Here is a 17718-nt window from a genome sequence, read left to right on the forward strand (position 1 = left end):
CTCAATAAGGCCTGTGGTTAGTAACATCATAGGACTGACTAAGGTCTGGAGCATCATAGGGTTAGGTAAAAATCAGGAAACCTGTATGATTATATTAAGAGTTAAGAACCCTATAATTAGGTTAAGGTTAGGAACCCAATAATGTTAGGTTAGGAGCATGGTCAGGCTAGGTTAGGAATTTCATATGGTTATGTTAGGGTTAGGAATCTTGTAGAGTTAAGTTTTTTGTTTAACAATTTGAATTATCTACTTTTCTTTTCCTCACTTCCCTCACATGTTTCTTAATCTTTTTCCCAAGTTTTTTTGTTGCCTGATATGATGAGAGTTGTTGCACATCTTTACAAAATGCTATTTGACTTAATATTAGCCTCTTTTTCACCGTCCTGCCAACTTTCATATTCAGTATTATTAGAAAAACTGCACAGTCTAACTGGCATGAAAAAGAAGTGCACTACTAGGAAGTAGACATTTTTCTTGTACACTTTTCTTCTATGAGCTTTCCATCACAAATTATTCCTTTAGCATTACTGCTGATAAATAACATTTACCCCAGTTCTCTCTCCTCAGACCAGCAAACTGGTAAAAACCCAGTAGTGGGGGAGGGCTATGAAGATCAGGGAAATTGCGGGTAAAAGCAATTACCTTAATGATGGTGCATGTGTAGGTTAAGCATGTCTGTTACATTCCTATGGCAGAAATAGACTTTTCTTAACTTTTATACCTAACAATTCTGCATGTTGCCATTTTTTTACAAGGACGGTCATACCTCGTGATTTGAATGTCCTTCAATTCGAACAGTGTTGGCAAACAAATTTTGTCCTCCAATTACAACACAAACACATGTTCAAGCGACGCCACTTGGTCAGTCCCTCTAGTGTTCCTCTTTCCCCTTTCCCTCCCTCTCTTTTCCCTGCCCCTCTCCCCCATCCCTCCCCATTTTCTCCCTCCCTCTATTTATCCCACCCACCCTGCCTCTCTCTCTCTCTCTCTCTCTCTCTCTCTCTCTCTCTCTCTCTCTCTCTCTCTCTCTCTCCACTTCCTTGCCTCATGTACTCCTCTCCTTCCCTATATGTCTGTTCCTCCCATTGTTCCTTTCCTCTCCCTTCCTCTTTCGTCTGGTCTTGGTCTCAAGCCTCCCTCGCTGTCACCTCCCTCTACCTTATCTGTCAGAGGTAAGGGACAAGGAAGTGATACCTTGCTCTTTCTCCCCCTCATTCAGTCTATGTCATTTTTGCTTCATCCTTTCTCATTCTTTCTCACTCATATAATTCCATTTTCATTATGAATCTCATTCTATTGAGCAATTCTTAGGATTGTTGTTTCAGAGAGAGAGAGAGAGAGAGAGAGAGAGAGAGAGAGAGAGAGAGAGAGAGAGAGAGAATCAGAATCAAACCTTTATTCCATTTTCCAATGGTTATTCTTTTATCATATATTATCACATATCAAGATTATAAACAACTATATAAGGCAAGAAAAGTACCTAGCTCATATAAATGAAATGAGGTTTAGTAATGACAAATGACTAAGTTGTATAATAAAGAAAAACAAAATAAAAATGTCAGTAGTGAAACATGATAAGATGTCTAACCTTAAGTAAAACTTTAGATATATAACTATCTGCATCATGATTAAGAGTAGAGTAAAAAGTAAAATACAATAAAATTGCAGATAAAAGTTGTAATATTTAGTAAAACAATCTGGTATAAAAACATAAAATCTTCAAGTTAATAATAGATTTATACGACTCATTAAACTGTTGCTTAAAAAGGTGAAGGAACAGTTATCTCTTAAATGAGCGTAGCGAGTGTGCATCCGTAATGTCTGGGGTGAGGCTGTTCTATAGTCTGGGCCCTGCCACTAGTGTGGAACATGCCCCTGTACAAGTGTTAGTTATAGGCACATATAGTTGTTGTTGTTGTTATCTGGTAACAACTGTAGAATTACCTCACTAGTAGCATGTGGTAAATGGTGTTTGGAGACCTGCTCTTAGTTATACTGTACATCATTATTCCTACTTCTAACATGTACTTTTGTTTTGCCTTTAACTATCCTAGCTCTCTCAAGGATGGCGTGGCATGTTCATGTTTGGCAGCGCTGCCAAAAGCGACTATGGCGGCAAAGTTCTGTAATTTTTTGTACTTGATACACAAATGTTTTGTTAGTTGTGCCCCACACTTTTATTCCATAATTTATCATACTAAGAACCAGTGATTGTATTACTGTTTTTCTTGCACTTTTACTGAAATTGTCCTTAATTCAATTAATATAAAGTATAGTACCGAAGATCTTTCTGCTGATTTTATTTACATGCGAGTCAATAGTCATGTTGATTGAAATATATGCCAATATTTTTGAGAGAGCTATTGAGAACTATAGTGGCACTGTCAACCCATAAGGTGGTGTTGGGTGGGATCTGTTTTACACATCCCTGACTACTTACAAACATATACTGTGTCTTATAAGTGTTCAATAATAAGCCATTTGAATTAAAATAATGTTTTGCTCTTGCCAGAGTTTTTTCTGCTCTGTGTATTAGATTTTCAATTCTGTCAATACGTCCAGTGTGGATGAACAGTGTATCATCAGCATGTTGAATTGTAAGGCAGAGATGTTTTGTAAGAGGTCGTTTGCATACATAAGAAATAAAATTGAGTCTAGAACTGATCCCTGTGGAACACCACATAACACCTCCATTTTATGTGATGTATATTTCCCGATTCTGACAGACTGAGTTCTTTGGTGTAAGTAGCTCTTGAACCAAAAGGAATAAATTTTTTGCATATTAAGTTTTTCCAGTAAAATCTTATGACTTATACTATCAAAAGCCTTAGACAGATCACAAAGTCTAATTAAAGATTTGGAGTCAATATTTCCATATAATTTATCTGCTAATTTTAGGAGGGCAGTGTCTGTAAAGAGTGATGCTCTGAAACTATGCTGAGTGTTACTGAACAAGTTGTTCCCCTGCAGGTGTGATATGAGCTTTCCTGCTATTACTTTTTCTAAAACCTTTGAAATAATAGGTAGCAAAGATATTGGGAGATAGTCCTTTGGTTCACTGATATCACCATTCTTGAAAATAGGGAGTACAATGACATGTTTCCACAGGGAAGGAAAGGAACCAGTCACAAATGATGTGTTTAATATACATATCAGATAAGCAATAATTATAGGTAAGGACTCTTAGAAAACACAATGGAATGCCATCAGAACCAAACGAGAAAGTTTTCCTCAAGTGTTTTATTACTAATATTATAGTGTTACGGTCGGTGGGCTGGGGTTGGAACATGGTGCCCGTTGGAGTGTTTGCTGGGTTAGTGTTGGGTTGTGTTATGTTATTTCAATCTGACAAGTTGTGTTATGATTTCTCAAATGTCTGTTTCCTAACATTTGCAAAGAATTTATTAAACTCAATTACTTTATGTTTTAGTTCCTCTCTGTCTTCGGTTAACAGTGGACAAGTTTTATTTGTTGCAGCAGGTAGGAGTTGCCTCAATGTGTTCCAAGTGGCAGCTGTGTTGCCTCTGTCATTCTCAAGTTTTTGGTTAAAATCATCTGATTTATACTTATGAAGCAAAGTCTTTACGTGTTTTTTTCAGAGACTTATATTCATCCTGCAGGCGAGCCTTATGTACATCTTATGCATCTTTGTACTGTCCCTATCCTGCATTAGGTCTTGTAGGTGTGCGTTGATCCATTGGGCAGGAGGCCTTCTAACTTCTCTTGTTACTAAAGGAGCACATTTATTTAAACATTTCATAAAACAGTTAGTGAATATATCAGTCTGAGTCTCTACATCATCTTTTGCAATATTTTATCCAGCTTGTAACTCTCCTGCCTCAGCATCAGCAGACTACAAAATGTATCAGATGAATAAAAAAGTAAATCACAGAATGTTTTTTGGGTTGGTACACGCCTTACCTTCTGTAAATTTATTGTAACTGTTATTAGTTCGCGGTCAGCCACAGGGCAAGGAATAATTACTATGAAAGACTGACTTAGGGCTGTTAGTTATGATGTTGTCTAACAGAATTGCAGAGCTGGGGGTGATTCTCATGGCTTTTGTTATTACCTGGCTTAATTTTGCATTTGCAATAATCTTCTTTAACCCTTTCCTTCCGGCGCTTAAATTATTTTCTCATTTTGTATGACGGCTAAAAATGGTAAACCTAGAAATTGTCAGAAAATTGTTTGAATACTAATAATTATTTTCTCTTTGTTATTCTGAATACAATGATATACTTTGTAGCTTGATGTGACCTCTGAAAGTTGAGTTTATGCCTTATAAAGGATTCCTCCTCCTCCCGCTGTGTGATCCGTCATCCAGAAACAGCCCGGAGAGCGATGACGCCGCGCGCAAACACACACACTCTCTCTCTCTCTCTCTCTCTCTCTCTCTCTCTCTCTCTCTCTCATCTTGGAGGGGAAATTGTACACTTCCAATGAGAGAGAGAGAGAGAGAGAGAGAGAGAGAGAGAGAGAGAGAGAGAGAGAGAGAGAGAGAGAGAGAGAGAGAGAGAGAGAGATTTCATCCCTTTTCACATCAAGTTTCAGGCAAATAACATTCTCTCTCTTTCTCTCTCTCTCTCTCTGACAAGTTACCTTCTACCATTTTATTATAAAATTGAAGATAATGAAAAAATTAACATGAAAGAATGATAGGTATCATCTCTCTGTTCTGATACAACAGGTGGATCCTGTAAATCATTTTCCGAGTCCTCACCAATGTCTTTGCTTTCTTCAGCTTCTTCTTCTAAATATTCACTGTCACTGTCTTCAAACTCAGAAGCACTGCTAAATACATATGTTGTGTCCTGCTCCATGGTGAGTTATGATCTGAGATCCTTGGCTCTTATCAGGATGTCTCTTCACACTTATCATAGTGCTTTCCACCCGGCAAGTGCTTTCCACCCGGCGGGTCGCTGGGGTTGCCAAGTGTCGCCCGGAGAAAGGGAAAATAGCTTAGTTACCGCTAAATTTCCATAGCTAGTGACAACATTACATGTGGAAACATACCAGACACTTCCACTCACACCATCTGACTCGAGAAACCACGCTTGGACCTCAAAATTGAGGCGCGAAAATTCTTGATTACCGGTATGATCGCCGTCGCTACGGACGCATTTTTGCAATCGTATATATACGATTGCCGGAAGGAAAGGGTTAACTTACTATTATTTGATAATAGATCATCGTTAAAATCTCCTAAAATATACAGTAACATTTTTCAAGCAGACTTGATAATATCAGTGATATAGTCATACGTACATAAACGAGGCTTAGGATGTCAGTACAGGCAACCAAAGATAACAGTAGGAAGCTTGCAGCTCTGTAATGACAACCATATATCTTCAACACCCTCAAGTTTTGCAATGTCAAGCTCAACAACAGTAACCTTATATAACAGTAGGAAGCTTACATCTCTGCAATGACAACAATATATCCTCAACACCCTCAAGTTTCACAATGTCAAGTTCAACAGCAGTAACCTTGTATACATCCTTAACATACACACACACTCCACCTCCCCTTCCTCCGTCACACCTATATATGTTATAGTTAGGTATAGCAGTGTCCACTGGGAATATTGGGAGACAACCAAGTTTCACTTATACACATAATGTCAGTGTCTCTGTCTTTGATTAGTAGCTCTATTTCTTCTTTGTTATTTAGAAATACTCTGGGCATTTATGTGACTAATTTTTATGTTTTTCCTTTTTGCTGTATTTACTGTGGCCCTTCCTTCCTCACTGCCTCCCTATTCACTGTATGAGTAAGTTACAGCACAGCCTCTGTTTATGTCCCAATTGGTGGCACATACCATATCTTGGCCAATGATCAAAACGACAGTTTGCTTGACGATGGTTGTATTCACCGCAGTTGAAGCAACCATGTCTGTAGTTGTTGTTGTTGTGTAAGTTGCAAGTGTCTTGTGTTTCAAGAGGTATGTGTGGTCAAGCAGAGGGGATGCTTGTGGTGTGGCAGTCCATCTCAATCTGTTGCCAGTCACTCAGAGTGCCAGAGGTCTGTTCTCTCCTCATGTCACTTCGTCCTATACCAAGGTCCATTTCTCTGCTGCGAGGTGGAGCTCTTTGGGCTGCCTCAGTGTAGGAGTACGTTGGGCTTCTCCTGACAGAAAATGTCAAGTAAGTGGGAGGAGAGGAAGCTCTCTGTACAGGTGTGACATGAAGGTGCAGCGAGGCTACTAAGTAAGGATGAGTGGAGAGGTGTCGGCGGTGAGTAGTGTATGAATGTGAGGGAGTCAAGGCGTTGAGGCCAGGCACGGAAGTGGGGTACTGGGTGGTAGGGAGGGCGGTGTGGGTGGTGAGCTTAGCGTTGTTTCTCACTGCATGCACTGCATGCATGCTGGCTGTGTCTGGCATACTGCTGTGTGGACTTGCTTTCCCTCTCAATTCGATAATTGAAGTTGGTCTTTGAATTTCTAAGAATATTTTTCTATTCTCTGCTTAAATGGAACCCTGAGCATTGTTTTTCAATAGTATTCAACAATCTAATCAGATCCAGTCTGTTCAGCAAAATTGGTTTGTTTTCTTCATCTCCCAAACATAACTCATCAACACTGCCAGTACACACCATGAACTCGGGAGTTATTTTCACTACATCTACGCCATTTGCTTCTCCCCACTTAGGTATTTGTTTCTTATAATCACTTATTTTGCACTGAATTTCCAGAGACACTGGTACTGGCACGATCTGACACACATTAATTTTCATGTCGCTGTTTCGTTCCTTGAAATCATTGACCACACTGACTGTCTCTCATATACCTTAGCAATCAGGAGCTCAACATCCATCCTACTCTCCACTCAAAAGCATCCTTCTGTGTGGGTTGAGCAGGCAGCCAACACCAACGCACTCAAACATGCTTCTTCTGTGCATACTTATACTTGTTTACATAGCATAATTCTTGGTGTGGGTTGGCACTGGTTGCCCACGCAGGCAAACCTTCTTCTTCTTCTTCTGTGCACACTTACACTTGTTTATATGGCGTAATTCTTAGCACAGGTTGGCAACGGTTGCAGTTGGGGTACAGTTTATTACTAATTTATAGTTCCTATAAATATTTTTTCATTTTTATATATTTGGAGAAGAGGCATGGAGTGTAAGACAGTAATTCAACCTTTGAAATAAGGTAAATGTGATCCTGTTGAAGAGACGATGTAAACAAACAATTTTCAGCACTAAGGAGTAATCCAGAGCCACCTCTCTTGATGACCCACGATGCCATCACTATTGCACAACTGCATTTTTCCAGTAGCTTTTCCCAGCAGCAAGATGTCTAAAGTGTTATGGTCACCTTCATTTAGGCAGTGAGGTGATTATTCCTCTATGTGTCACTCTGTAAAGCTTCCTTCACTTGACTGGTGACAAAAAGAATACTTGCATGGTCTGAAAGGTATCTTCTGATAAGTTCCGTGTCACTAAGTTCATTCAATACATCCTTTCTGGATAAATAATTTCTGAGCTGGAGATGTGAAACAGCCATCTCAGCAGTTTGAGCATCTGTCATAAGCTGCTACAACATGGTGAACAGGTGTCTGGGAACACATTAGTCCATTTTACATTTATTCCAATGGGGTAAACAGCTTCAGTTTTCAAACATTTTGGATTCTGAACAGCATTCAGGAACAAATTAAGTTTGAGAACCGTTGTTGTTGAATATAATGCAGTATGCAATAGCTTCCACAAACTTACAGATGCTTAAATAAAATTTTAAAATTTGAGTGCCATGACAACACTGGGAAATGATTCACCCTTATGTGATGGATGGGAGGGTGCTGATCTACCTTGGTGAAGGTGTGTTCGTCCATGTGTGTATAAGTCACATTTGTTATGCAAGAGTTAAATTAGTCACGGTAATTGGTCATTTTTTTTGTTTCGGAAAGCAGCTGCTGGCCAATTAGAAAACACAGAATTAATTTAACCAATCATAAAATTTTATTTCATCCTGTGGAGGGAGAGGTGGCTCAATTTGAAATATCCGAATTAGTCTGAGGAAGATGTCTGCCAGTGGTTGGTGTTGCCTTGATTATTTCCAGTGCAACGTCAGATTTTACAAAGATAAATAAGGTAGTGTCTTCATATTTGTTTCTTAGTCTTCAGTTAGGTTAGGTTAGTTACTTTAGTTCAGTTATGTTGTTAGTTTAGTTAGGTTAGATTAGGTTAACTTCATTTGGTTAGGTTAGGGATGGTGGTGGTGACAACCAGCTGGCAGCCACGGGTAAGTGGCAGCCAGTCATCTTGCAGGGAACATTGTGAGTGTTACTGCTGTTACTTACTTGTGATGATGAAACTTTTTTTTTTTTTTTCTGTTAGATTTTGATCAGTTTTGTATTAAGCTGTTTTTTTTTTTTCAAACACAAAACATTAGTTTCTGATGGGGGATGGGGGGATGGGGTGAAAAAAATAAAAACTAATGATTTGTAGGAAAACAACATGCATTCAAAACAGGCCAAAAACTATAAAAATAAATAAATAAATAAATAAAAAAGTCAGGAAAACAGTAGGCTACTTTTAGCTCATTAATCTGTTCCTTTTCCCAAAATGCACTTCGGTATTATGAAGAATGATACGTATTTTTGCTCCATCCTTTTAATGTACAAAATACAATCTAATGCACAAAATCCTTCTAATGTACAAAATGTACAAAATATAAGAATGCATTTAGAAACAAATAAAGGCAAACTAAAGGTATTTCATGTATGCTAACTTTAGCTAAGACAAGTGAATATTTATGAACTGAAGACTGACCACAACACTAAGTAAATAAATATAAAAATAAATAGATAAAATAATGGCGGTGAAACATCGGCCTTCTTAAAATTTAGAAATTACCTTGGGTATAACATTTTTAATCCATGCGCCACAAGCTTTAGCATGAAATAAAGGCACATATCTCCAATATTTGTGTTACTTGATGTGACAAACACCAGCACACTAACCTGTCAGGAAGCAGCAGAGGCGCGAGTGGTGCTCCCATGGTGGCAGCGCCTTCATGTCCCCAGCGGTGCAGGCTTAGTGGTGCTAATATTCTCAACACAGATCATACGTTATGCAACAAGTAAATCTCTATAGTATGTGGTTTCACCCCTGCAATCCTTGCGCTACATGCACCACTCAGTTAATACCGAGGACACAGACACTTCTTGTACCAGGTCGCTCCAACACCGCCACCGCCACCACTGTTTCACCTGCCATAGAAAACCACTGCTCTAGGGGACACCTTGCTATTTGTTCATTCTACATTTTTAAGACCTTCCTTTAATTTAATCGTTCCAAGAAATTTTTTTTTTGGAGATCAGACACAGTGTGTGTGTGTGTGTGTATATATATATATATATATATATATATATATATATATATATATATATATATATATATATATATATATATATATATATATATATATATATATATATATATATATATATATATATATATATATATATATATATATGCAGACCCACCCGCTGTCACTTTCAGTAAGAACAATCACACAGAGTAGGAAGAGGAACACCTTATTAGTAACGACTGACGACGTAGGTCCAATGGCAGGACACCAGCATCAACAAGCAGAATTGGGGATGATCTGGAAGCACCGGTTGCCAAACGAACACTAGTAGCATGGTGCACTGGTTCCATCATGAGAAGCCAAGCCTCTGTAGCAGAGGAATAAATTTCATAACCATATTCAAATTTAGATGGAATAAGGGTCTGGTGCAGAAAGAGGAGTGTCTGCCTGTCCGCACCTCAAGAGGTATGAGTGACAAGTCTTCATACACGAGGCTTTGATATTGTAGCTGCCCGAAGACAGCTAAAGGATTTTAGACCCACACGGTGACGCGAATCGTTTATTGCATTCGGTCAAACCTGAAGTCATACATAATAAACATAAGGCGTGCGTAGCACTACTAACTATTAAGTACTGTATCAATATAATGTAGGGTGGTCCAACTTCTTCGACATCTTGGGCCACTTCAGCACTAAACGGTTACATGGAGGGCCACTAATATATATATATATATATATATATATATATATATATATATATATATATATATATATATATATATATATATATATATATTGTCACGATCGCCTACTTACCTGCGATCGTACGATACCGGTTATCTCTCCAAGAAAGTGGACGTTACACTGATCCCGGAAAGTTTTAAAGGTCTGGATTTTTAAAGGCTTCGAGTGCCTACCCGACCTATCCGAAATCGTCAGAATTATCTCTTACTCCACCTTTACCTTGACTCAGCACACCTGGAATCACCTCTAATACCAGATTGTTGTTGGGGGGGGGGTAGAAAACACGATTATTCCATGTTACAAGCACATATATTAATACTAATAATAATTCACAAACAACATGAGGTAGCACACGTTACTACATGACGTTCTCGTCACTTCCCACGTCACCAGAACCCGTTTACACCTCCACCAGTCACAGAAATGTTTCCCCTCAACCGCAGGAATTTACCCGGACGCCATTTCCGCGTCCCCAGACAATAATTCCCGTATTTCACCTCCTCAAGCCTCACAAGAAATTACCATTATCACCAAAGATTACCCATAGCACCATAACATCATCCCCAAAATCACCAGTACACCACAACACCAACTTCCAAGGTTAACACCACAACCTCCACTCACAAAATGGCTGCCAGTTTGACCTATGACCCCTCCCAACAGCGTCACCGGCACAACTCAACAACCGAATTTCAGCGGACAAGAGCTCTTGGTACCACAAAAGACTCACTAACCTGATCCTGGATATCAAGGTTATACCGCTACACCACTAACACCTCCACGAACTCACTCCATCACCAATCCACACCAAAATCCTTCCCTGAGAGACGCCTTCCCTCCACCTTTCCTCACGACCTAAGGCGCTCTGATTTTTCCCCTCCTTGGAATGTGTTGTTGCCCACTCAAGCTCCCCTCGTTTTCAACGTATTTCACCCCAATTATACTCCCTTCCTTATACATATAAAGATATAGAGAACTTAAATTATGAAGAGAATAATACTACATGATATAAAATGGGTAAATAAGCTTTACACTACTTATAACAATAATAAGGATAATGTCTGAATGGCAGGTAACCGGAACACGGGGACACTAAGAAAACGTGATCCCATTCAAGGTAAACTCGGCCAATAACATGACATCCCCTTCCCAAAAGAGGCGTGAGGCACCTGATTAGGATGCCTCACGACTAGGCGGTGCGCGGGACAAGGCATCGGCAATAATATTCTCACTGCCTTTCACATGGTGAATCTCTAAGTTATAGTCCTGTAAGACCAGGCACCACCTCATCAGCCTCTGATTGGAGTTTTTCATTTTATGCAAGAATATGAGTGGATTGTGGTCGGTGAAGACCTGCACAGGCTGTCCCGTCCCTTTGACGTACACTTCAAAATGACTCAAACTCAGCACTAAGCCCAAAGCCTCTTTCTCAATAGTGCTGTAAGCCCTTTGATATGGTAACAACTTCTTAGAATAATAGCCTATGGGGTGCTCCATTCCCTCATGTTCTTGCATTAACACACCACCCACACCATTCTGACTGGCATCCACGTACAATACAAATGGTTTTTCATAATCAGGCATGCGCAGCACCGGGGCACTGACTAACATTTTCTTAATCTCCACAAAAGCTTCCTCACAAAGCTTATCCCAACAAAATTTTGACTTCTTATTCAGCAACTTGGTCAGGGGCATGGCAACATCAGAGAAATTCTTACAAAATCGCCTGTAATATCCACTGGCCCCTAAGAATCTCAGTATCTCCTTCCTATTGGTGGGTGGAGGGAGATTTACAATGTCCTTCACCTTGGCTTCCACGGTTCTCACTTCACCTTTCCCAACCTTGAAGCCTAAGTACTCCACGTCAGCTTGCACGAAATTACTTTTTGCTAAGTTGACAGTAAGGTTGGCATCATCCAGCCTCCTGAATACTTCCTCCAGCAGCTGCACATGTTCTTCCCAACTCTCAGTGTACAACAATATGTCATCTATGTACACAGAACATCCCTTCAAGCCCTTCAGTACTCTGTTCATTAACCTCTGAAAAGAACTCCCACTGTTCTTCATCCCAAACGGAAGAACTTTGTACTGGTATAATCCATCCATGGTGACAAAAGCTGATATGGCTTTTGCCCTCTCAGTGAGTCCTACTTGCCAATATCCCTTTAACAAGTCAATTTTTGTTATGAAGTTGGCACTTCCCACATGATCTATACAGTCATCAACTCTAGGGATAGGGTAAGCATCAGGTTTTGTCACCATGTTAACCTTCCTATAGTCCGTACAGAAACGGAAACTCTCTTGACCAGGCTTGGGCACCAGTACACATGGCGAGCTCCATGGGCTCTCACTGGGCTCAATCAAGTCGTGTTCCAGCATATACTCTACTTCTTTTCTCATGATCTCTCTTTTCTGCGGGTTAACTCTGTAGGGATGCTGTTTGATGGGTTCAGCCTCCCCAACATCCACATCGTGCACCACCACATTAGTTTTTCTAGGTGCATCAGGGAACAAAGAACTGAACCTTTCAATTATCTCCCTAATCCTCTCCCTCTTCTCCAGCTCCATGTGCCACAGTTTATCATTTAAATTCCCTAACACAGCTGAGTTCTCTAGCACCATCCCTTCACACCTGCTCAATTTCACTTCAGACCACTTCTCCTCCGCCTCAGTGGTTACATTTACAACACTCACAGCTCTTACTCCTCCTACTACATCATCTCCATTTTCTCTGTCCCTTTCGTGAAATGGCTTCAGCATGTTCACATGACACAACTGGTTCTTTTTCTTCCTCCCTGGAGTTTTTACAATGTAATTTACATCACTCATTTTTCTCTCAATCTCCCAAGGCCCGCTGAACCTGGCTTTGAAAGGATCACCCTGCAATGGGAAAAGAACCAAGACCTTGTCCCCAGGCTGGAAAGATCTGGCCCTCGCCTTCTTGTCATACCAGCCTTTCATTTCACTCTGACTATTTTTCAGATTTTCCCGAGCAATTTCCCTAGCTCTCATCAATCTGTCCTTGAAATCAGATACATATTTCACCACAGTATGAGGCTCCTCTACTCCTAACCATTTTTCTTTCACCATCCTTAAAGGACCGTTCACCTCATGGCCATACACTAACTCAAATGGGCTGAAACCAGTTGACTCCTGCACACTGTCCCTTAACGCGAATAAGGCTAGTGGCAATGCCTCATCCCACTGAACACTCATCTCCTCACAATACATCCTGAGAGTGTTTTTGAGAGTTTGGTGAAATCTTTCTACACAACCCTGAGACTGAGGGTGATAAGCACTCGACAGTCTCTGTTCAATCTTTAGACCCCTTAGGATTTCCTTGAACGCACGAGAAGTGAAATTACTTCCCTGGTCTGACTGCAACACCTTAGGAATTCCCACCCAGGAGAAAAATTTCACCAGTTCCCTCACAATGTTTTTAGAGTTTATACTCCTGAGGGGAATGGCCTCAGGAAACCTGGATGACATACACATAATAGTCAGCAAGTACTGGTTCCCCCTCCGGGTCCTTGGTAAAGGACCTACACAGTCTATCACCACCTTACTGAATGGTTCCTCGACCACAGGTATAGGGTGAAGGGGGGCAGGGCGAATCACCTGGTTCGGCTTGCCCACCTTCTGACACAAACCACAAGTTTTACAAAACTCTTTCACATCACCTCTCACTCCGGGCCAGTAAAAATGACACAGGATCTTTCCTAGGGTTTTTCTGACCCCCAGGTGTCCTGCCAGATTACCTTCGTGTGCCATCTCCAAAATTTTCTTCCTATACACCCATGGCACCACAATCTGCCTTTTCACCATCCAGTGATCGGAGGTTGGGGCTGTCAGGGGCCTCCAACTTCTCATTAATACCCCGTTATTCACGTAGTAGCCCACGTACTCATTGTCAAGCTCACCCAGCCTGTTAGCCTCATTCCAAGCAGACTTCAAGCTTTCATCACTCTCCTGAACTTTTATCAACTCGTTCTTTTCTACCAGAAAATCAAGGTTGGGCCCCACCTGACCTACAACCGGTCCACCACTCGCGCACTCCGGGTTAGTTCCTTTTTCATCAGGTTCCTCAAACAGAACGCCCAGGCCTTCGTCCTCCTGCGTTGCTCCCTCGGTGTCCATGCGTTCCTTCCGGGCCATCGCTCGGGTCACTGCGCAGACTGGGAACAATTCAGGCACCTCTGCCTCCCCATCTGTTGAGTGAGGGACTGCTGCTGGAGTGGTGGTTTCCGTCATCCCTATCAGAGGGTTGTCTACCATCTGAAGTTTAGGGATAACTCGACCTCCAGCCAGGTCGTTCCCAACCAGCATATCCACTCCATCTACGGGCAGTGCCTCCTTCACTCCCACCGTCACCTCTCCAGTGACGTATCCACAGTCCAGCCAAACTTTGTGCAGGGGAATACTGAACTGGCCCCCTGCACCCTTGCATGAGACCTCTCTGCCAGTGCTGGTCTCCTCATTCCATGGGAGTACACTACTTAAGATCAGGCTCTGGTTAGCTCCCGTATCCCGAAGGATTCTGATCACCTTCTCTGGGCTTCCCTCCACTTTCACTGTGCCCTTACTGGTGAAGTGCTCAAAGCCCTCATCTTTCGGCGGCTCCTCTTGTATCTCTGCATTCATATTCTCCACATACTTTATCAGGTCTCTTTGGGCGGCAACTGCTCCCACTGGCTTCGGCCGTCCCTTCGGACACTGGAACTTCCTATGCCCGCTACTTCCACATCCAAGGCACTTAACTGCACCTTCATCCCCACTACCCTTCTGGTAATAGGTAGTGCTCCTGGGCCTACTCCCATAGGGCGCAGACCTCATGTTGTGGTCGGCTGGCGGGGGCATGGTGTAAGTGTGGGGAAAACTATAGTTGTTAGGGCGGGGCTGGTTTGATCTGTGGACTGATGTCGAGCTCATCTGACTGTCATTCTTATATCTCTGATGACCATCATTTCTGCTGGAGAATGGCTTTCTCCCTTCATGGTGTTCATCTCCGTTCATCCCACGGACCGCACAGTACTTGTCAGCTCTGCGTCCGGCTTCCATCACGTCTTTCACGTCGTGTGATGCGAGCTCACATCTTACACTGAGGGGCATTTGGCTCATAAATTGTTCCATCTGTATAACTCCTTTTACCTCTTCAAGCGTAGTGGCTTCCTCGGCCTTCAGCCACCGGTCCAGTTTAAGGATAACCTCTCGAGCCATCCCGAGATAAGTATCACCTGGGCGTTTTGTCGTCCTGCGGAACCTTTCCCGGTACACATCCGGACATAGAAGGGTTGATCCCAACACCGCTTCCTTTACCACTTCATAATCACGCGCCTCTTGCTCACTCAAATTCACATATACCGCTCGGGCCCTTCCCTCAAATTTAGACTGGACTATTATTGCCCAATCATTTTCATCCCATCCCATCATCTTTGCAGCCTTTTCAAATTGAAAAAAGAAGTTTTCTTCCTCCCCTTCCACAAAGTTAGGCATACTGATGGCCCTTCTCTCTAAATCCCCGTTGCCTTGAGCACCATTTCCTGCCCTGGTCCCGTTCACTTTATTTTTACTTTCTGCTCTAATTTTTTCTATCTCAATCTCCTTTTGCATCTGTATTTGCTCCCTCTTTAACTCTATCTCTTGCTGCTTCTGTTCCCTCTTTAACTCCATCTCTTGCTGTTTCTGTTCCTTCTGCATCTGTATTTGAAGTTTCATTAACTCAAATTTTTCACTACTAGAAAGGCCATCTGTTCCACCAAAAGCACCCAGGTTTATCTCACTGACCCCAGCACCTTCCCCTACACTCTCCTCACCATTATCCTCACTTTCACCACCATCATTTTCAAACCAGCTCCTCTCCACAAGAGCATTTTTCAACTCCGCCTGCATTTCCTCCTTTTTCTTGGATTTCAACTCCACTTGAAACCTCTCAGCCACTGAACATAATTCCTCCTTGGTTAGTGTGTACAGATCATGCACACTTCTCGACAGAAGGAACATCTCAACACGTCTAGCGGCCATGATTACAACCACCACACTCCACAAAATATTCCTCCAAATATTCACCACAATACATGCACAGTTTTAAAGAGATATTTCACACAGGTAAATTCCTCCCAACAACAATCACCATGTAACACTCGTTACACCCCACAAATGTTCAAAACTCCCGGACAGGCCCCCATATTCTGTCACGATCGCCTACTTACCTGCGATCGTACGATACCGGTTATCTCTCCAAGAAAGTGGACGTTACACTGATCCCGGAAAGTTTTAAAGGTCTGGATTTTTAAAGGCTTCGAGTGCCTACCCGACCTATCCGAAATCGTCAGAATTATCTCTTACTCCACCTTTACCTTGACTCAGCACACCTGGAATCACCTCTAATACCAGATTGTTGTTGGGGGGGGGGTAGAAAACACGATTATTCCATGTTACAAGCACATATATTAATACTAATAATAATTCACAAACAACATGAGGTAGCACACGTTACTACATGACGTTCTCGTCACTTCCCACGTCACCAGAACCCGTTTACACCTCCACCAGTCACAGAAATGTTTCCCCTCAACCGCAGGAATTTACCCGGACGCCATTTCCGCGTCCCCAGACAATAATTCCCGTATTTCACCTCCTCAAGCCTCACAAGAAATTACCATTATCACCAAAGATTACCCATAGCACCATAACATCATCCCCAAAATCACCAGTACACCACAACACCAACTTCCAAGGTTAACACCACAACCTCCACTCACAAAATGGCTGCCAGTTTGACCTATGACCCCTCCCAACAGCGTCACCGGCACAACTCAACAACCGAATTTCAGCGGACAAGAGCTCTTGGTACCACAAAAGACTCACTAACCTGATCCTGGATATCAAGGTTATACCGCTACACCACTAACACCTCCACGAACTCACTCCATCACCAATCCACACCAAAATCCTTCCCTGAGAGACGCCTTCCCTCCACCTTTCCTCACGACCTAAGGCGCTCTGATTTTTCCCCTCCTTGGAATGTGTTGTTGCCCACTCAAGCTCCCCTCGTTTTCAACGTATTTCACCCCAATTATACTCCCTTCCTTATACATATAAAGATATAGAGAACTTAAATTATGAAGAGAATAATACTACATGATATAAAATGGGTAAATAAGCTTTACACTACTTATAACAATAATAAGGATAATGTCTGAATGGCAGGTAACCGGAACACGGGGACACTAAGAAAACGTGATCCCATTCAAGGTAAACTCGGCCAATAACATGACACTACTAAAACCAAAGAGATGATTAATCCTTCTCAAGTGAGAGATATGTTTGAACTTGACTTCAGTGATAGAAAGTCAGCTGACACTCCATTATCATATGAAGATAAAAGGTTTATGAGTAAGATGAAAGAAGGAGTACATCAGCAGAAGGATGGCCATTATGAGTTGCCCCTTCCTCTTAAAGATGATAACGTCAAACTTCCAAATAACAAACTATTAGCAGAGCAGAGACTCAAGAAGTTAAGAGCTAAACTTGAGAAGGATAATCAACACAAAGGTGATTACAAAGTGTTCATGGATGATATGATTACAAAAGGTTATGCAGAGGTTGTACCGACAAAGGATTTAGTTAGGAATGATGGTAAGGTCTGGTACATTCCACATC

General features: G+C 41.7%; 2 protein-coding genes across 4 annotated transcripts in view; both read right to left on the bottom strand.

The window, feature by feature from the left end:
* LOC135106738 (WD and tetratricopeptide repeats protein 1-like) overlaps nucleotides 1–9207 on the bottom strand; it is a 237012-nt gene extending 227805 nt beyond the window's left edge. The window contains exon 1 of one of the 3 annotated variants that reach the window (XM_064016000.1): nucleotides 8964–9207. Coding sequence is in view for 2 of the 3 variants with exons in the window: in XM_064015999.1 (XP_063872069.1) it covers nucleotides 8964–9001 (38 nt within the window). In the remaining variant the exon portion in view is untranslated. The remainder of the gene's footprint in view (nucleotides 1–8963) is intronic. The other 2 variants (XM_064015999.1, XM_064016001.1) reach the window with 2 other exon arrangements.
* LOC135106737 (uncharacterized) lies at nucleotides 8964–16122 on the bottom strand. The gene is made up of 2 exons (XM_064015998.1): nucleotides 10791–16122; nucleotides 8964–9212 (listed from the first exon to the last, which is right to left on the bottom strand). Exon 1 carries the CDS (start codon nucleotides 16075–16077, stop codon nucleotides 11230–11232), a length of 4848 nt encoding a protein of 1615 aa, XP_063872068.1. The 5' UTR covers nucleotides 16078–16122; the 3' UTR covers nucleotides 8964–9212; nucleotides 10791–11229.
* Nucleotides 16123–17718: the final 1596 nt, after the last annotated feature.

Source organism: Scylla paramamosain, chromosome 14, assembly GCF_035594125.1.
Source record: "Scylla paramamosain isolate STU-SP2022 chromosome 14, ASM3559412v1, whole genome shotgun sequence".
In the NCBI taxonomy this organism is placed as follows: domain Eukaryota; kingdom Metazoa; phylum Arthropoda; class Malacostraca; order Decapoda; family Portunidae; genus Scylla; species Scylla paramamosain.